Source organism: Myxine glutinosa, chromosome 11 (genome assembly GCF_964187855.1).
Source record: "Myxine glutinosa chromosome 11, kmMyxGlut1.1, whole genome shotgun sequence".
Classification (NCBI taxonomy): domain Eukaryota; kingdom Metazoa; phylum Chordata; class Myxini; order Myxiniformes; family Myxinidae; genus Myxine; species Myxine glutinosa.
The window spans coordinates 22,097,076-22,119,002 of record NC_136271.1 but is presented as its reverse complement, the minus strand read 5'-3'; the positions used below and the strand labels follow the sequence as shown (position 1 = coordinate 22,119,002).

Here is a 21,927-nt window from a genome sequence, read left to right as displayed (position 1 = left end):
TCGGGTGGAATCGGGTGAGTTTTGTTAGGTCGCGGTTTTAAACCACCGCTCGGTCTATAACATCCTAACCGCGATCTATAACAATTGGTGTCGGGGAGTGAGATCGACCCGGAGCGCGCTTCACGCGCTCAAAATTATAAAGTACGAAATTTGTTTTGTTTTAAAGGAAAAGCCCGAATTTTGAAATCGCGCCATGGCTGTCCAAGGCGACGGGATGCCGGTGGGAGAGATAGAGGGGTTAGAAGTAACCCAGGACTTCGGGGAAGAAAGGGAGGAGGAAAATGGCAATGTGGTTGCGGGAATATCAGGCGCGCAAAATGGCGCGCTCGCTCACGTGGTTGAAGGGTCCCAAAATAGCGGCGCCGCGGAGGGCGAGCCTGCGGTGGCGGCTGGGGACGCTGGGCAAACCGGGTTTGACCTCAGATTATTCTTGACCCAACTGAATGCAAAAATGGATAGGGTGGGGGGCCAAATGGGGGTAATGGGGAACCGGATGGATGCTCAGGGTGAGCGATTGGAGGGCCAAATGGGGGTAATGAGGGACGAAGCAAGGGGTACCGTTGAGGGGTTAGACAATAATTTTAAGGGGTTAGACAATAATTTTAAGGAGTTAGACAAGAAATTTGAGGGGTTAGACAATGGGATAGAAGGGGTGAAACATGGGTTAACGGGGGTGGAAAATAGAATGGCTGCCCAGGAGAATCAGTTAGAGGGGGTGAAAAATGGGTTAATGGGGTTAGAAAATAGGATGGAGGACAAATTGCGGGAAATAGGGGAACAATCCGCCCGGGAAATCGAACAGATGGGGAACCAGATGGAGGAAATACGACGAGGGGTGAGTGAGGAGGTCTCGGGGCTGCGCGAGGAGGTAAAGCGAGGCGAAAAGCGTATAGAGAAAGAGGTGAGAAATAATACGGCAAAGTTACAAGGGGGAATAGAGGGTCTGACGGAGGAGGTGGAACAGCTGACAGAGGGACAAACGAAGTTAGTGGAGCAGGTTCAAAAGAACACTGCGGTACTAGGAGGGTTAAAGGCGACACAAAAAGAAATTAAAAACGAATTAATAGCGACGCAGAGGCAATGTCAGATGGTAAGGGAGGAACTGACAATGAGGGTGGACGAGGTGACAGAAGTAATGGAGACGAAGGACCGGGAGGTAAGGATGCACATAGAGACGGTCACGGTAGCCTTAGAGGACGAGCTTGAGGAGACGCACCGAGAAATAAAAGAGGTTAAACAAAAATTAGAGGAAGTGGGAGAAGAGGTGAGTGAAATTAAGAAGGGACGGACAGAAACTAAGAGAGAAATCCAGGAGGAGGTAATGGAATATGTGCAAGGTCTGTGTTCAAATCATGATGTGATGCTCACTAACCAAATAAAAAGTTTGCAGGTGGCAGAGGAGGTGAGACGAAGTACGGAGGTGAGTGGCAATGTATATGATGTGAGGAAAGCTTCAGTCGGCTTTGGGATTGGTTTGGATCCGGGTGTTCGTGAGAGGCCGTTGGTGAAGTGTGCGACAGGTCTGGTGTGCGAAAAAAGAGGTGTGCGAGAATGTCCGACCATGGGGTGTGTGAGGAAAAAGTGCACGCCGAGGAGTGAGTGTGCCGTCAGGAGTGAGTCGGTCGTAGCGCGTGTGCGAGGGAGCACAGGGAAGCGCGGTGTGGTGAGTGTTACGGAGGAAGTAACGAAAAAGTGTGCGCGGGAGGATGCGCGAGAAAGGTGTGTAACGGACGGGTGCATGGGGAAAGCGCATGCTGTCAAGAGTAAGGGTGAGTGCGCGACCGAGAGTGGAGGTGAGAGTAGGGAGAGTGAAACGGAGCGTGAGTTGGTTGTGGCAGGTGAGCGAGGATGTACACCTGGAATAGAAGGATGCACACCTGGAATGGTAGAGCGTGAGTGGGAATGCACGCTGGAATTGGTAGTGAGACACGTGGTTGGGTGTGCGGGTGAGAGCACACCTGTGATTGTCACAAAGAAGGTGACCGAGAAAGGGGCGCGAAGAGGTGTATTGGTGAGGTGTGCGAGCGACGAATGTGTGCCAAGGTGTTCGGTGGTCAGGTGTGTGACCAAGTCGATGGGCGGAGTGAGTGTACCTGGGTGTGTAAGGAAAGGTACGAGGAGAATGGGAACGGCTGCATGTATGAGCACGAAAGGGGTAGCGTATGCATGTAAGCCTGCAGGTGAGGCGTCGACGATAACCGGGTTAAAGGTTAGGTCGACTTTTAGCCGAATCGGGCCCTCGGTGCGTGCCGGGCTTCGCGTGCCGCGAGAACCAGCGGAGATCCGAGCCACGGCGGGTTCGAAAGGACCGCCGTGCGCGATCCACGCTGGGCCTCGCGTGGAGCGGCCGCGTCCGGGCTCCACTAGGCGGAGCGGGCAGCCCGATAGGAAGGGTCGTCATGGCGACCACTTTCTATTGAGACGTGCCGGCAGGTCGAGATCGGGACATTGGATGGCTTCACGCCGAGGTGGTGCATGGGATCTCGGCCCGGGTAAGCCTCCGTCCCTGCCCCGAATGCGGGACGTATCCAGCCGCGGACACAAAAGAACCCGCATTCATTGCTCGGCTGTACGAAGCCGGGCTGTAGATGTGAATTGGCGCACCGAGAGGATGTAATAAGTAGACGGACTGTGATAGTGATAGTGATTTGATCCGAAATTTAGAAAAGTGAATAGAATTGGCAGTAAATGGAAAATTTTTGAACTGGTTGAATTTGGACGAGCGAAATTGGTAGTGAGAGACCCCCGATGTGGTGGGATGGCAAATCCACCATCCTTCCCATGTGGGGGCAAAGGAACAATAGCTTATGGGGTGTATGGCAGTGAAAACTAGCCCGGGTGGGTTAGGTTATATGAATAGGGATCTAGCGAAGATGACCTTAGGTAACGTTAAGGTTAGTTAGTGACTGATACCTGTAGTGGGGACGCAGGTAGATTAGTATGGATGATAATGACGTGGGAGCGCAATAGTTTAAAGGGACGGCTGGGAAGCGCAAGTTTCAGAGGGGAGTAGTTAGCTGAGATGATGCCGTGTGTGTGAGAATTGCACAGGTGTGCAACTGAACAGGTGTGTGGAGCAGTGTATGAGTGAGTGATGGTGATGTGTGTTGTGTTGACCAACTGGTCCAGGAAGAGGAGGAGGGTGCAGGTGGCACCAGGTAGGATTGCACAGGTGTGCAACGACAGGTGAATGAAAGACAGGTGTCTGGAATAAATGGTATGGAGTATTGGAATGGATGGTCGTGGAGTGAGTATGGTGGAAATTGTGGAGTGGAGTGGATGGTGCGAAGGTGTGAATGGGGGAAGAGTGGACCCCCATCACGGATACCCGGGGCGGGTAGTGTAAGAGTTAGGTAGAGGGTACAGGTAAATTGTGGTTGGATATTGGCATCTGTGGTGCGGTTGGAAGAATGATGTTTGGATGGGTGCATTAGTGTTGTGGAAATGGCTGGGCGTGTAGCCTGTTAGTGTGTGTAGTTGGTTTGGGCACTCCACCACTGTAAGGATGTCGGCCAGGTGAGGCCGCAGGTGGGCTCTGGGAGCCGGTAGTAGTTGTTGTGGATGGGGCCCGAGGATCCGGAGGACGGACCCGGGTAGCCCAGTGCCAGAGGGCACCATGGGGTGACAGAGCCAGGAGAGGGGCTGCCCCCAGTTAGATAGGTTAGGGTGAGGAGCTAGGTAAGCTCGGGTGGCAACTACAGTGGTGGAGGTGTGCAGGTGGGTAGACCTGTTGGGAGAGCTACACGTCGCGGCCCAGAAATTGTGCGAGGGCACCGGGAGATGAATCGGGGGAGTGAGACCCCAAATTGAAAAGCACCACAGTTTGGCCAATGGGAATTGGTTTTTAGAACCCATAGTGTAAGAGGGCCAATGGTTTGGCCGGAGAAAGACCCCGGGTAGTGTAAAGTGTGTTAAAGTCATTTAGAGGATAGTTAGGATGAAGGATCTCCTCGCACCATCTGCACCCACTCACCGGAGGTGACAGGTAACTCCACACCATGCCATGTTTTATTATTTTTTATTGTGCAAATGTTTGGAATGTGAGACGCATCATGACGTGGGTGTGACATTGTGCTTTGATGTTCCATCTCTGCCTCCTTATGAGGATTGATGATGAATTGATGATGGCAAATTTTTGAAGTAGAGGGATTGTGGTGACGAATTTGATATAGGGGAAATATGGGGAAGACGTGACAGTAGTGACGAATTGGTAATGTGTAGGTTTTGTACATATGGGGAAAGGGCAAGGGTGGGCTAGGTAACAGGGGGGTGACGTACGGTAGGGACGAGCTTTCTCACTGCGCCCTCCGTACGCATTTCGCCTTGCATTGCCTTTTTGATGTGTACCCTTATTTATGGCCCACCAGGCCGACTATGTGTATGGTTCACCTGTGGGGCATTGGTGCCCTGTGGCCAAGGTCCGCCAGCAAGATTTCGGGCCCTCATGGCCGGTTGGCCTCCACCTCACCTGGCCGACATCCTTGAGACCTTACCCCTCGCTCATTTGTCTTGTCCCCCTTTTGTCTCCCACATGACATGTGCGCCGTTGGGCGCCGAGGGGAGCGTGCGTGGGTCGGCCATTGTGCGCCCGAAATTCCCAGAACCAGCTGTCTGCATCGATGCACCACATTATGGACCACATGTCAGTGGCCGAGCACCACTTATGGACCCCATGGGTTGGGGCATGGCCCCTCTGCTGGAACCGGCCATGAGGGCCCGAAATCTTGCTGGCGGACCTTGGCCACAGGGCACCAATGCCCCACAGGTGAACCATACACATAGTCAGCCTGGTGGGCCATAAATAAATAAAAAGGACACATTGGGTGCAAGTTTTATTGAAAATAGGCCGCCAGTAAGCAAAGCAAAGGAAATGACAACATCTGGAAGAGAAATATTAATAACCAGCAGAGGGAGCCGAAGAGCCAGAGACACCTGCAGGGTTAGGGGTTGTTGGTTTTATTTTATTCATTGAACAATGGTGACTGCACCGATTGGTGCTTGGGTGTGTGGGTGTGTATTGGTGCGTTTTTGGGTGCTTTAATGGTGCATTGATGCAGAGCAGACTGTCCTCCCCCCAGAAAGAACAATTACAGGTCCTGGGTTAGTTTTGTAAATAAAAGCAGAGTCATTGTAAATAATGCTCCCCACCGTCAGTGTATAGTTTGAAGACCATTCCGCAATTCGGTTAACTGTGGGCGAAAGTCTGTTAGGCAGGGTGCAATGGAGCAGCGGGACACATTTATTTATGTTTAAACTGTCGCACTCAGGGTCAGGTTAAAAATAGAGGGAACTACACCTACGTGTCACGCTAAAGCTAAAAGTTGTAGGCCCGGGACGTGCCTAAGAGGAGGAGAGTGCAGTGTTGTGGATATGAGGACTGTATATATATTTTTTTATTGTGTGCTGTATGATTATTATTATTGTTGTTGTGCTGTGCCTCCTGCCTCCGGAGCTGTGTAAGATCAAAAGGGCGTCCCATAGTCCACAAGCATACACGTCAGCCAATCATAGGATATTCATGTTCGATAGTTATATCTTATTCTGTGTTTTAGGATAAGGCTGTGTCTCCCATTAATTGAAATACTCCATTGCACCAGTGAAAGAGAATAGATCCCCTTCCATTCCCATCCCCAAAAATCCCCATTTCCTTCACATCCCCCTTTCGTGATTGCCGACCCTCGATTGCCATATTACATCCCCTCTCGTCATTGCTGAGCCCTCGATTCCCAATCACCTCCCCTCCAATAACCGCCATTGACCACGAGGCTCGAGTCAGGGAAGAAAGGCGTGTCTCCACCTCGTCAGAGGAGGGGAGGGGCGCGCCCGCCCGTCGTCGTCCGGGGCGGAGCCCGAGGGTCGTGCGACCAGCCAGGGCCGAGGTGAGCGCCCCGATGGGCGTGTCCAAAGCGCCGGGGGCGTGATCGCTGGGGGCGCTATAAAAGGGCGCAACCGGAAGTGGAGCGGAGAAGAAGAAAGGGAGATGCACTCTGGGTTGGTCGGAGAAAGAGAGAGAGAGGAGGAGTTGGTTGCACCGAGAGAGAAAGAGAGAGAGAAGAGTTGGTCTGAGTCGGGTGCCAAAAAGGAGGGTCAGTGGTCACAGTTGGTTGCGGTGGTGAGAAGTCGGTGGTGAGAAGCGAGTAAGACAAGGCCTGGCAAGGCAACTGCAGGCCGCCGCAGCAGCGACACCCGGCAACCGCAAAAGGGGGCAGGAACGGCGGCTGCTGAACGCGCCGGTTGTGCGGCGGGACCCCCCCTTGGACCTCTCCCTCTCCCTCCAGCCATCCACATCCTGCGATTCCTGCAATTCCCCGTGTGAGTCGTCTTTGTTTGTTCTGTCCTGGGTAATAAGTTAAGTCTGTAGATAAGCTAAATTTGCACTGTGTCACCTGCGTCTTATGTGCTTGTAAATAAACTGAATTGCTTTTTGTTGCTTGTGTGTAAATAGTAGAAATAAATTCAGTAGTAATATTTCAAACCTTTTTTTTTTGTCTCCGTTTTCCTCTTGCATTGCGTCGCTTTTGTCTTTTCCCTCATTGAGCAGCTAGGGTGCGATACAACCAACGTTCGGGTGGAATCGGGTGAGTTTTGTTAGGTCGCGGTTTTAAACCACCGCTCGGTCTATAACATCCTAACCGCGATCTATAACAATATATATATTGTTACAGACGCGGTTTTAGATGTTAGTTTACCGAGCGGTTTGGTATTACCGCGTCCGAACAGTTACTCCCCGATTAGAACCCGATCCCGCCCGACGTTGACCAAATCGCGCTATGCTAAATCAATGAAGGAAAGGACACAACGGCTGGGATAAATGCAACGACACAAGGGGTACAGTTCTCAAGACCTCCGGAGGAGGATATAATTGGTGATGCAGAAACGGGTAGATTACACGGTAAGAGGTAAAGCACAGAAAAGATGGGCACTTAGACACAGTCTTATCTTATCCCCGACAGACCACAGACAAACGGGACAAGACTGACACACAGGGATTGATGGCAAGGAAGGACAGGCAGTCGATAGCACAAGGTGCACCTTGGCTCAGGGGCAGAATCAACACGGTCCGGTCCAGAGATGCGGGGAGGTATTGCCGTGCTCGGAGGTGACGTCTTCTCTCTCCAAGCTGAGGGCGCATCTGACGTCACCTCCCTCTTCCTGCGCATGCTCAGCGGGGAGTGACACGCCCTCGGCTCGTTGGCTCCACCCCAGATGGAATCGGTCCGCCGCTTCTATTGGGTGCGGGGGGTTACCGGGCTCCGCCCTTGACGAGGAGCTGACAGCGAGCCCCTGCGTGGTAACCCCGTCGGAGCACATGTTCAATGGCGGCTAACCAAGCCGGAGTGAGGACGCACACTCCCCGCACCGCCGCCGCTGTTGTTGTTGTTGTTGTTGTTGTACCATGAGGAAGAGCTGCGGGGAGGTATTGGGAGGTCCTAAACTTTCTAACGGTGCCATACAATCACATTCTGGTGCAACGAAGAGTCAGAATTAATGGAAACGAGTCCTTAACTGACATAGACTAAGAATAACTAGCAAGATGTCCTATAGTTGTCTACGTGAGATGCGGTGGACCTGGATGCGACATTTAATGGGGGAAATAGGGGAAGGTCGGGTCTACAGAGTGTTGTTTACAGAAAATGGGACTAGGGAATGGGGGATTGGGGATAGTTGGGAAGTATTGGGGAAATAGGGGAATATTTACAAGCGGATATGGATGGAGGCCAATCTCATATCCGCAACAATATATATATATATATATATATATATATATATATATATATATATATATATATATATATATATATATATATATATATATATATATATATATATATACTCATTAAAGGTTGGAGAACTCAAGATGGATTAATATGAATGGAAGCGCACGCACACACACTAGTTTACTTAATTTTACAACCTCCTGATTAACTCCCACGATCGATCAATCCCTCTTGTCGACGTCAAATATTTTTGGTCACTGCCCGATTTCTATTGTCAGATATTAAAATGTCAAATTGTAGGCCATTTTAATTAAGTGTATCGAAATATAAATGTCAAACCCCATTTGTGATACTGTGCTATGGACCGATTTTCTTTTTTAAGTGAATGTAATTTGCTCACGTGTAGTTCATGAAATGTTTAGAAGAATTGACTTCAGTGTCGGGCATCTCTATTCCATTCCTGAGCCAGATATTCCCATTCACGGTGTGCGTTGCTGTATTGATGCTGCAGGAAATGGTGGCACTCTCTGTTCCATTGCCCAGAGTAACATTTGCAGAGGGCTCAATCACACCTAGTGAGGACATGCAGGAAAAGCAGCAATACGGAAATTCAGCCCAAATTTATTGCAACTACGACACAAAAGTTAAATATTTTAAACTTTTAAGTGACTATAATTAAATGCAACAATATTATTGTGATCAAATGGGATTGTGGACTCAACCCTTCCAATTATTACCTTTTCTTGAAAAGTAAATAAAGTATTGTTGTATGACTTCCGTTATACAAGATCATGTCATATTAATTTACCAGATTCGGTAACATTGTGGTGCGAGTCTGGTGCGAGTCTGGTGCGAGTCGGAGGTTCATTTCTGGCCAGGAATGTCACACCAGAGAAACAAGAATGACATCACTGTGGTCACAACCTGCGACAAAATTCAGTCACGGGCCAATTGAGAAACGCACATTTAATAAGCTGTTAAAAAATTAACTCAACACCTCTAATCCATGCCACCCTCCACCATGGTTATATCAGAATGAGCCAATTCGTCAGTCATGGATTGCATAACCCCAATATGGGGCTGATCAAAAACTATTTTTTTAGTAATGTGCATAACGTAACACTCGAGTACTGCGCATTCTGACAGCCTTGATTAAACTTTATTGTTCGACATATGATTAGACTTTTCAGGGTCCTTCATCGTCAATAACACTTGACCCAAACAAAGCCAATGGTAATCTGACAACCAGGGCATTGTATAATCAGCAGAGGTCTACAGGTCAAATGTGTTAGGCCCAACAAAAAAACAAGATGGCAGCAATATTTTGTCTTGTTGCTATGGTAGGTGGAGTCAAGCAACAGATGTGGGTGTGGTCCGGCAGTTGTCCGACCAATGGGTGCATATTAAATAAATAAATAAAAAATTAAAAATTAAAAAACGACCCCCAACAAGACCCACAAAAACAAAAAACAACAAAAACAGCAGCAGCAATGCAAACCTCTTGTAGACCTGCGACATGTTGCAGGTAAAAATGGCACATGCCAATTTTTCACTCGACAGAATAGAGCACAGACGCCCTTTCGAAGAGAAAGGGGAAGGACGTGTCTGGGAGGGCTTGTGAATGTACAAGGCAAGTTTAAAATGATATTTACTATTTATCATGTCAGAGGGGGGGGGGGGAGGAGCTATGGGAGCTGTTGTAAATATAATGTTTGTTTGGTTCCAGGGTCACAGGACAGATTAAACTAGATTTTTGCATCTATTGCTAAAAGGAGAAGCATGTGAGTTTTTTTTTTTTTTTTTTTTTACTTTACACCCTCCGGGAGCACCAGGGTCACGTTAATTCTCTGGGGTATATGGATTACTGGAGATCTAGGCTCTGGTCCATTAGTGTGGTGGATGGTACAAGCAATAATGTCTTGAGGACACCGGGAATTCTCCAGATTTTCAATTTCATGTTTAACAGCAATAGCGACCATTTAAAAAGGTAATAATTGTGTGTGATTTATAATAGTCACGCAACTGCGATTAACATCAAAGTTGCGGACGCCGATTACGAGGCTTTAAACTCCCGAGGCAAAAACTCAATAGCGGATTCCAATCAAGCAAAGCACGCAGGATGGAGGGCAACGACGAGAGCCCTGCAGCCTTAGCTATTAAAATCAAACACCCAGGAAAACTGCGTTCAGATATATCCAGAAAATAATAAGGGTTTATTAAATAAAAGCAAGACAGAAAAAAGCACGTGCCGGTAAATTTAATATCCTAAATCGGAACGTCTCCACACGACTGATATCAAACACAAAACGAGGGAGATGAATTACGAAAAGAACACGTCATGTCGTTCAAAATGTACGCGGATGTGGGCTTATCTGGTCTTTCGTCGTCTGCGGCTGCCGTCCAACACTGCTGCTTCCGGCCCGATTGCACACACGAGGTCCCTCGCTCTAAGTCCCACAAGGCCGAGCACCACGCACCAAAAGCACCATGCGTCATCGATCTCCAACGCGAGCACCAACTCCAGAACCAAGAGGAATGGCGAAAAGGGGGAGAGAGCACAATTGCGACTGCACGCTATGGTTCAAATCCGAGTTCGCTTTCTCCAGACTTCCGAACTGAACTGGACCGAACTCACACCGGGACTGAACTTAGTTCAGCGCACCTCCGAACTGCACTCGAACTCTTGACTCAAGTCAGGGCTCTGCTCTCATCTCAACTCACACCGGGACTGAACTTAGTTCAGCGCACCTCCGAACTGCACTGAGCTCGACTCTCTCGACTCTGTTCAGCGCACCTCCGAACTGCACTGCCGAAAATGGCGTCCGACCCTCGCTAATATCTCTTGGCCGATGACGTCACATTGGCGCACTCCTCAGCCAATCAGAGCCTCCCCCGGCTCGCCGGCTCATCCAGGGGCACGCCCACGGCATCACTCCAACTCTCCCATCCCCGACCCCACGGTCCTTGTGTTATAACACGTGCTAGGCGAGGTTCGTAGGCCTTGCAGAGGTGTACATGGTGGCGGCCGATTGTGGCGGTGTTCCAGCCTGGTTTCCTGTCCGTTTTCTTCCGAAGTCAGTCAGGGAAAGGAATTATTTAATGTTGCGCTAGGGACCTAACTAAGTGGTTATGTGGTTTGCAGTGCCATAATGGACAAGGGTTTGATGACCAGGTGAGACTCACAGGGGCGTTATATTTTAATCCCTATCTAACTATCACACGAATCTCCTGGTAGATCCACAATTATACACCTTATCCCGACAAACGCCTAAACATAAAGAACTTATTACATGTAAAGTCCCTATGACGACAGTCAAATACCTACCTATACAGATCTACCTAGCTCTAGATTTTGCTCTACCCCCAGACATAATGTTTGGGGTGCCCCATGAAACACCACTATAAGCTATTTATTCACGATGACAGCGTTAGTCCAAGGAGGAAAAATACCTCTTTGGGAGAGGGGGTGGGGCATTATTAGTATCAATATTGTTTTGTAATAGCAACATTATTATACTATTATCATTGGTGTTATTACTTTTGTTATTAGAAGCGGACTTTGGAAAACACCACAAGAAGCAATCTATACACCTTAGCATGGATTTCACCCAAGATGGAAAACTCCCTGAGGAAGGGATGGGCAAATGAAGTTGTTACAAAAGATCGTGTGACCCTTCGTCCTCCTGTCAAGTTTGGTCGAGATTGGATAAGTAACAACTGAACGCATCACAGACAGACGGAGATGCCAAATTGCGTAAAGCTTCTGGAGTCAGAAAATTGAAGATTTAAATGAGAACATTTGGACCCTTGTGACGCAAAAGATATCTTGCACACTTGTTATTTATAGTCTATTTTTGTAGAAAATATTTCAGTTACATATATTGTCGTTATTGACGTCTTGTTATATACAGTAAACCCTTAAATATCATGGTTTTGACCGATTGCAAGCAACCTCTAAGTACTAGTTTAGTTATCACGGAGTTTAATTTCGACCAATCGTGTTTTTTTGAGCTGAGCAGCTTATGTTGCAATGTTAATAATGGAATGGCTCTGAAGTGTAAAACAATAGACAAAAGTGATTATTTTATTATTCGTTGACTGGTTTATGGAACTGCAGAACTATTTATAAAAGAAACTGACAGATTACAAAAAAACGATTTGAGAGATCAATAGGGGAAGAACGGTGAGGACGAGGGGGCAAGTTTAATCGCTTCAATACAGCAGGAGACTTCATCATATAGGCGATTTATGTTTATTTTACAAGGTTCTTTTAATTGTGACGTGTTCATATTTGGCTATCGCTAACTTTCCTATGTATTTTCTCGAAGCCCAGTAACCTAATCCCTTTGTTCCAATCTGAAATTGGCTTTACACGATACCCCCATGATACCCCATGCTGTGTTCAAGTATATACTTCAATTTAAATAACTGATTTTAAAGATCATTTTCCAGAAGTTTTGTTTAGCACTATGAAGCAGTCTTATACACCCCCTATTTAACATGTCCAAGTACTGCAAAACTGGAGGTTCTTGGAAGTGCAAGGAAGGTAGTGTTCAACAGTTTGTTTTTTTTTGTTGTTTTTTTTTGTATACTGAATCGAGGCTCATGAAAGAGCTAACATTTACTTCACAAACAAATCAACCAGACAAACAAAATATATAAAAAGAGGGAGCGGAAGACAAGATGGGGAGAGAAGGGGAAGTACACAAACAACATTTGAAAGCAGGGAGATGTGTGGAAGGGAGAGGGCTTGGGGGGAGGAGGCGTGGGAAGGGGGGGGGGGATGGTGGGAGAAGTATAAAACACAAGGACACCAAGGACTTCCAGGACAGAAGTTGGTATTTCAAAAAAGTGGAATTGGGGTGAAATTAGCAGGGGTAGAAAAGATCAAGGTTTTGGATGGGGGAAGATAAGAGATGGTGGTGAACAGCTGTTTTAAAGACCTGGAGGGTGGAGTGGGATTGAAGAGAGTGAGGGAGTTTGTTCCAGAGGCGGGAGAAAAGAGGAATGAAGGAGTGAAGGTGAGCAGAGAGTCTTGATTTTGGCAGTTTAACCATAAGAGGGTTGCAGGCAGATCTTGTGCGACCTGTAGGGTTACCGTAGCATCTGGTGTGAGTTTGCCGAATTCCCTGAACTGCGCAGTCTGTAGCTGTAGTAGGCGAGAGTGTTCCAGTAAGTTTTGTGTACTGTGGTATAGATGCAGGAGGCGGTGGCCATCCGGCCCATTATGCCTGCACAACATTGACATTAAAAGAAAAACGCAATATGTGTTTTGTGGGGGTTTTTTGGAAGTTTTTTTTTTTCCCCCTTTTTCAGGGATAAGAGCGAGGTCAAAGGCGGTTCTTGGGTGAGAAACATCAACCACACACCTTGATGAGACCACCCACAGAGAACATCACACAGATACACAATCACCCATCCATACTCAAGCTACCCAAAAGTCCTGCCAAAATCCCTCTACCTCTAATCTTCAATATTTCCAGGTACCAGTACCTATCCAATTCCAATTTAAACTCATCTACCGTTTCTGCTCCCACCAGCTTTCCAGGGAGACTGTTGCGTTTTTTTCTTACGTGCTTGATTATTTCCGAGTTTGCTGTTGTTGTTATTGGTATTGGTGGTGAATTGTCAGATGCTTAGGGTTTGCTGGGAAGGGATGATGATGTAATTGGAAGGGGATTGTGGGAGAGATTGGTGGGACGCCATCTTGACGGGGTCTGAGATATGCCGGTGGGTCCGTGCCTCGAATAAACGGTCTTGTACATAACGGTCAGTGCCATTGTATAACATTTTTGAGTGACAACATTGGCGACAAGGATGGCAGAATTTGATTACCTCACCAGCGCCATTTTTGGCTTTACCGGGCAAACCGCCTGTTCCATGGTCTCGGTGGTTGTCGTCCTTTCATACCTACCTGCTTGCAATGAATCTGCAAGACGGAGAATTCACCCTGGTGGGTCCTGCACCCACTGCCATGCTTGCCGCACATTTCGGCACCACTCCGAGCACCCTCATTCGACGGTACAAATTCCGACAACAAGGCCAGAGGCCCGGTGAGTCAATTCTCCAATACATTTCTACATTGAGAGAATGAGCACTCCCTTGCAAATTTGGTGCATTTAACGAGATGATTGGAGACAACTGATCAGAAAAGAGTGTACAAGTGAGGGGGAGACTTTTACTCAAATCAGACAACCTAATATTGACTCAAGCCATAAAGATAGCCAGTCAAGTGGAAGCAGCTTACCACAGTACACAAAACTTACTGGAACACTCTCGCCTGCTACAGCTACAGACTGTGCAGTTCAGGGAATTCGGCAAACTCACACCAGATGCTACGGATCTCACAATACACCATACGGCAGCATCCCACACGTTCTACACTGCATTGCCGAAACTGTGGGTCCACCAGGCACGAGTCCAGGGCTGCCAATTGCCCTGCCAGAGGCCAACGGTGCAGAAATTGTGGAAAATTTAACCACTTTGCCAGGTGGTGTCTCCACCTCAACACAAGCAACCGTTCAACCACAGACCTCGTTTACTGCACCGGCCAAAATCCATACTGTCCTAAACTTCATCAAATTTTAAACAAGTGCGATCTTTCTCAATTACATGTGCATACCTCTGCTCCTGGACACCGGTGCCAAGCTGTCTCCTGAATTTTGAAACAGACGATATTTTTCAGACATGACCCAACAACGCCCCTCTACCACCCTCTGGTTACAGACATGCCAAAATTGACGCAATGAGCACATTACAGCTGTCGGTACGTTATTATAGTGCCCAATATTTCTAAGTTTACATTCTACATTACAAAAAACGGTGCTAATTTAATGGGCCTCGACCTGTTTACTTCTCTTGCGTTTTCCTTGACGGATTATAGTGGCACGGCCATATTGCAAGTGTCCTCCCCCTGGCGGCAACAATGGCCTGCACACTAATGGTTTTGGCGTCCTCTCCATTTGTTCACCAACCCAAAGTGAAGTGAATCCTGCTGTGGCTCCGGTCATTCAGCCACTACGCCACATTCCCCTTGCCTTGCGGGAACAGGTAGCGACTGAATTGAACATCCTCTTGGAGACTGGTATAATAAGAGCCGATCAATGTATCCCCATGGATTTCCAAACCTGTTATAGCAAAGAAAGTCTGGGGGACTTCGAGTTTGTGTAGACTTGCTTGCGGTGAACAAAGCAATTATTCCAGATAAATATCCGCTTCCAACAGCTGAAGAGCTTACCACCCATTTCTACAGCTCTACGGTCTTTAGTAAGTTGGACCTAAGCTAAGGTAATCTCCAAGTTCCCCTTGCTTCAGACAGCAGGGACCTTATGGCTTTTGTGACTCGTACCGGAGTTTTTTGTCACACCCGTATGCCGTTTGGCTTATGCTCCACACCGATGTTTTCAAAAGATTGTGTCATCCATCTTCGCCAGCATGTCCTTGTACTTAGATGACAGTGATACATGGTCCCAATATCTCAGTACATGAACGCTTGGTCCAAGTGCTCCAGAAAATTGCTCAGCACAACTTAACACCAAATGGCGACAAATCTGTTTTTGTGGTACCCGGAATAGAGTTTGTGGGATTTAAGTGGTCACCTCGCGTGATTTCCCCTCTCCAGTCCAATGTGGAAGCAATGCACCGTACTCCTGAGCTTCAGTCTGCTTCTCAGCGTGTCTCCTTCCTGGGCATGGTGGCCTACGACATCCGGTTCTTGCCACAGTACTCAGCCATCACTGCACCACCACATCAGCTTCTTAGGAAGGAAGCCTCCTGGAATTGGACCCCAGCATGTCAAGCAGCCATACACAGGTTGAAAAGTCAGCTCACTACAGCCCCTCTTCCAGCTCATTTTGACAACAGTGCCACATTGATCACTTGTGATGCTTCGTCCACGGCGTTGAGGGCTATTTTGTCCCAGGTGCAGGATGGCGAGGAGAAACCCATAGCTTTTTGCATCCCGTGCCTCGAGTCCCACGGAGCAAAAATATTCTGTGGGAGAGAGAGGCATTGGCCTGCGTATGGGCATGCGAACGCTGGCATCTGTACCTGTATGGTCGGCCCTTTACTCTCAGAACAGATCACCAGGCACTCCGCTTGGAAGTTCACATCAGGCACGGGACACAAGCCACTCCAATTGTACAGGTGGCCGGACTGACTCCAGCAGTACAATTTCCAGCTTCAGTTCACCCCTGGACGTCACAATACCACGACGGACCACTTATCCAGATCAGTTATGGATGCTCACACCTGTTCTGAACCAGAAGACACAGAGCAGGATCAAATACATCTGTTGCATGGACCCCTACATGATTATGGTGTCCCTTCTGGTGCTCCAGTGTGCATCCAAGGAGGACTCTTCTCGGTACCCTACGTTCCTACATTACAGAGGGATGGCCAGCCAGAGTAGCAGACAAACCGATACCATTTTCCAGGGTGAAAGACGAGCCAGCCTGTTGGAACGATTTTTGTGTAGTGCGAGGCCACCGCACAGTAGTGCCAAGTATGCTGTGTGCACGGGTGTCGAATATGGCTCACGAGGGACACGGGCGTGGTAAAGGTCAAGCAACGTTGCCGTGACCTGGTGGTGGCCCGGCATTGACCATGACATTGGGACATTGGTAAAGGATTGTACGGTTTGTTTTATCAGTGGCAAAGCTGGACAGCCCGTATCGCCTCCATTGCAGCCAGTTCTCTGGCCGTCTCACCCCTGGGAACACCTATGACTAGACATTTATGGAGAAATGTCGGATGTCCTTCACCATCAACGCTATCTGGTGGTCTTACATTCCAAGTGCCCCGATGTTGTTCCTGTGGGATCAGTTACCTCCCAGAACATTAATCACATCCTGGACACACTGATAGCTCGTTGGGGGGTGCCACAGGTAATTACCACAGATAACAGCCCACAGTTCAGTTCAGCTGAGTTCACCACGTATCTTAGCTTCAATGGAATAAAACATATCCGCATGGCCGTGTACCACCCACAGGCCAATGGAGGGGTGGAAAGGTTTAACCACACCCTCACGAATGGAATTTGAGCACACCTAGCTCAAGGTTGTACGTTTCAAACAGCCCTACTACAGACCCTCATGCACTACAGGGCAATTGAGCACACCACCACAGGTGCCTCACCAGCAACTTTAATGACAGGCCGTGAGCTATTCCTGCTGATGCAGGCTTTGACCCATGGGGTCTTGCTTCCCATCACCGGCTGCCAGCATTGCCGTACTACTGAGCCAGCAGCGCATGAAGCAATGCTTTCACATTTTGCACAGATCAAGGCCACCTGCGATACAGGTTCATGACGGTCAAAGTTTCCGATGAGGATATTTAAAACAAGATGCAGTCATTCTGGTCCTCCCCACTTCGTGTAGGCAGACAGCTTGGACCAGTGACTTTCCAGCTTCAGGAAGTGTCTCGGTGGCACATCAGTAGACTACGGAGGGTGGTGGCCCCTGTGACCCAGCCTTTGATTACATATAGCCAGCCTGGAGTTAGTATGTACCCCACCAATACAGGTGATACAGCTGATATAGAAGAGGGCTTGAACCCGTGGGGGCACTGCAACGGCCTCAGAGAGCCTGTCAGCGCCCCAGCCATTTTCGGGATTTTGTGTCCTCATTCCATACTTTAACTTGGTGGGAGAGGGGAGAAAATGTTGCGTTCTTTCTTACGTGCTTGATTATTTCCGAGATTGCTGTTTGTGAATTGCCAGAAGCTTCGGGATGGCTGGGAAGGAATTGTTTATGTCAGCGGAAGGGGATTGTGTGAGAGATGGGAGGGACGCCATCTTGACGGTGTCAGAGATATGCTGGTGGATCCATGCCTTGAATAAACAGTCTTGTACATAACGGCCAATGCCATTGTTTAGCATTTATTGAGCGACAACAGAGACCATTCCATGCATTAATTATGAGTGATGACCCCACATTACTGCCAGCTTAACTCTCAGACTATGGCCCTAGTCCTATTGATGTCTACTGTACTGAATAATTCGTTTGCACTTATTTTCTCAATACCCATCATTATCTTAAACGTCTCATATCCTCGTAACCACCTCCATTCTAATGTATAAATTAGCCCAGTCTTTCAGCCGCTCCTCAAAGCCGTCAAGCTAGGGCCTATTCCAGAACTTTGCCAGGTTCCACAAATTAAGGATTTTACCGCTACAATCCCCTAGGTCGACCTCATTCATGCACATACCATTGTAGCACCAATGCTTCACTATGCCCACAGTGGTGTTTATAATAGACATGGATTTGTCCCCCCCATTGGAGGAAGACCATCTCCTGTTCAGGCCATTGGTGCTCCTATGGTTGGCAGCGAGGTGGCAATCATGTGTGCGAAAATTGCATGCTTAGGCAGGGTCGCCCAGAAAGAGCACCGGTATGGTTTTCCAGAGGACCTGGGTTCGATTTCTGGTCTGGGCATGTAATTTCCCCCACATATTAATTTATTAAAAAATAAAAACTCAGATCCGAATTTCCACCAAAATCAAATTTTTCCTTGTCACACGCCTAACCTGGCCAAGTTTTGTCCGAATCCGTCCGCAACCTTGAGATATCCTACAGACAGATGTGAAAACAAAACACGTTTCAGTGGCAGAGGTAATCTATCTATAATTCCAGTAATGTGTGTGTGTGTGTGTGTGTGTGTGTGTGTGTGTGTGTGTGTGTGTGTGTGTGTGTGTGTGTGTGTGTGTGTGTGTCTGTGTGTCTGTGTGTCTGTGTGTGTGTGTGTGTGTGTGTGTGTGTTTGTTTGTCTGTGACCGCTGTTTCTCGACAACAACGGGTCCGATATACTTGCAACTTGCCAGGTATATTGCTGGGGACCCGAGGATGTGCCTTTTCAAGGTTTGAAATTAATCGGACAAGTAGTTACCGAGCTATGTCCAAAAAACGATTCAACCAATCAGAGAGCAGCGAGCTATCACGTGTGCCGAACGTGGCGAACAGACTCTGCCTCGGACGGCACATTTGAGAGCGTATTCATTTATTTCACAACTATGTTGGCGCTATGTCGGCGTTAAACTATGTTTTAAAACTAATAAAAACTAATTTGCGATTCTTTCGCTTTCCTGCGCGTTTGGGCACGCTATGGCGATTTCTTTACCAAACTCCGCAAGCCGTTCGCTTTGGACCAAACCATTTCATGTAAATAGAGGGGGGGGATTGTCACCGTACTCGCAAGCCGTTCGCTTTGGACCAAACCATTTCATGTAAATAGAAGGGGGGGGGGATTGTCACCGTACTCGCAAGCCGTTCGCTTTGGACCAAACCATTTCATGTAAATAGAGGGGGGGATTGTCACCGTACTCGCAAGCCGTTCGCTTTGGACCAAACCATTTCATGTAAATAGAGGGGGGGGATATAATTTTAGATATATATATAGTACGGGCATGCCCTAGTAAATAGAAATGTTGATAAGTGGGACAAACTAGATGAAACTTTCAGGTACTTCTCAAGGAGGAAAATAATTAAATAAACAAATAAAATATTAAAAACCAAAAATAAATTCAACCTTTAATGTCAATACACCTTTTTGAGACTTAAATGTGAAAAGTTATTTTGGTAATCAACCCAAAAACAAAAAGCCCATCATCATTTCTTAAATCTCCACCGGTCTGCAATAGAAGAACCAGGGGAATAAATGTGAAGATAAGAACAAGGAAAATGGGGGGTAAAAGGAGGGCCATGGCATACAATAAATACATCGAGGGGAAGAGCGAGTCAAAATTGCCCACACATTTGTAAACGTAATAAATATATATATCCTTTTATAATGGATCACACATGTAAATTCTCATCTTTTGAAAAATAAGTTGCTTTGTTCGAAGGCTCATGATAGTCCAAGTGTAAAACAGACTGGCAATAAGAACAAATCGATTTGAAGAAAAAAAAAAGTCAGGAGACGACGATGGTTCACGAGCGAGCGGTATTCAATGACAAAGGACGGACTATAACCGAAACAGGCCAACAGGCCAGGCCCGGAAATGTCAAAACGAAGGTGACCGACCTTTAACTGAAATAGAAAATAATGTATAATCAGTTATGAGGTATACACAATACCGAAATACCGAAACTCAATACCGAAAATTCGGTTCGATTCCAACAACTTTGAAAATTTGACCTTTGTGACCTTCAAAGGTCAAAGGTCGAAGATTCTGAAATTTGTTGGGAAACTTGTATTTCATGATGTATGTGATAATATAAGACCATGCACGACATTTCACCCTATCAGGAAGCGAACAATGTAATAAAACCATCAAAAAATCGACTTTTCTAAATTTCATGACCTTGACTTTGGGGCGAAAATGAAAAATCGAGCTCCGTGGGGCTAGACACGTGACATTGGCCCAACCAAATAGCGAAACCCGTCAGATTCCACCAAACCCCTCGGAGAAGATGTGGCTTGAACTCGATTACCCCCTAAAAAGACATCTTTTTCGGGCGTGGCTCCGCCCACAATGGGCGCAATACGCCCACTCTAGGCAGGACACAACTATATCATGATATCAACCTCCCACCCAAGTTTCACCAAGATTGGATATCGGGTAGTTATGCTGCGGACACACACACACACACACACACACACACACACACACACACACACACACACACACACACACACACACACACACACACACACACACACACACACACACACACACACACACACACACACACACACACACACACACACACACACACACACACACACACACACACACACACACACACACACACACACACACACACACACACACACACACACACGACGAATATAGTGGTCACTGTTTGATAACTCGTGAACCAAAAACCACACACGACAAAGATTCAAGCAACATTGTCAAAGCAACAATCGATGCAATCACAAGAATATCGGGACTGCTAAGACATTAAATAGACATTAAATAGACATTATTTCTTTGCGTCGGCTTTTGAATCCCTTTTTAACAGTTCATTTTGCAGAACCTCGGGGACAACAAACTCACCGACTGTAGATCCAAGCGCAGAGGTATTTGCGATCAAGAGACTTATCAGGATAAACTCCCATTTGTTGTGCAAGTTTGCCAGCACCAACCTGAGTATTACCATTTTCATGCCGTATTCCTATCGGCCGCACTGCGCACAGAGGCGGGGCAACAACCACCGAGGGAATTTTAAGCACGCAGCTCTGATTGCTCGCAAACCACGCCCCTTAGTTGTTCTCTCAAACCACGCCCCAAAGCCGTCCTCGCAAACCACGCCCCATAGCCGTCCTCGCAAACCACGCCCCATAGCCGTCCTCGCAAACCACGCCTCCACCATGAATCTCTCGCAACGCCCCAATAATTATGACGATGGGAGGGTGATGGTGAGGCTGGTGCTGATGGTGATGAGGATGATGATGATGATGATGATGATGATGATGATGATGATGATGATGATGATGGTTGTTGGTGGTGAGGGTGGTGGTGGTGTGGTGTTGTGTTGGGTTGGGTTGGGTTGGGTGACGGTGGTTGGTGGTGGTGGTAGGCTGAGGATGGGGATGTGGTATATGAGAGTGGTGGTAGTGGGAGTGGGAGTGGGGATGGGAGGGGAGGGTGATGGTGATGGTGGTGGGGGGGGGGGGGGGGGGGGGAGGAGATGGTCATGATGATGGTGGTGGGGGAAGGTGGTGGGTGGGTGGTGGTGGTGTTGGGTTGGGTGACGGTGGTTGGTGGTGGTGGTAGGCTGAGGATGGGGGTATGATTTATATATATGGGAGTGGTGGGTGGCGGTGGGGGCAGGGATGAGAGGGAGGGGTGGTGGCGGTTGGGGTAGGGATGGGAGGGGTGGTGGTGGCGGTGGGGGTGGGGGTAGGGATGGGAGGGGTGGTGGGGGCAGGGATGAGAGGGGGGTGGTGGCGGTTGGGGTAGGGATGGGGGGTGGTGGTGGCGGTGGGGTGGGGGTAGGGATGGGAGGAGTGGCGGTAGGGATGGGAGGGGTGGTGGTGGTGGTGGTGGTGGTAGGCTGAGGATGGGGGGGGGGGTGGTATAGGGTGGTTGTGGGTGGCGGTGAGGATGGTTGTGGGGGGTAGTGTGTGCCAGTGGGGATATGGGGGTGGTGGTTGCAGGGGCGTCGAGGGGGGTAGTGGGAGGCAGGTCGCTGCCTCGCGGCCCGAGCTTCTATAATTTTGTTTTAAACAGTGAAACTCCTCATTTCCTCATCGTTACATTTAAACC

The 21,927-nt window shown here is 48.1% G+C and overlaps 1 protein-coding gene across 1 annotated transcript in view; it reads right to left on the bottom strand.

The window, feature by feature from the left end:
- Nucleotides 1–20,899, bottom strand: part of LOC137436481 (neuroplastin) — a 105,283-nt gene extending 84,384 nt beyond the window's left edge. Inside the window, exons 1-2 of the mRNA XM_068130311.2 lie at nucleotides 20,716–20,899; nucleotides 8,119–8,290 (exon numbers count right to left, since the gene is read on the bottom strand). Coding sequence (XP_067986412.1) covers nucleotides 8,119–8,290; nucleotides 20,716–20,824 — 281 coding nt within the window. The 5' untranslated portion in view covers nucleotides 20,825–20,899. The remainder of the gene's footprint in view (nucleotides 1–8,118; nucleotides 8,291–20,715) is intronic.
- Nucleotides 20,900–21,927: the final 1,028 nt, after the last annotated feature.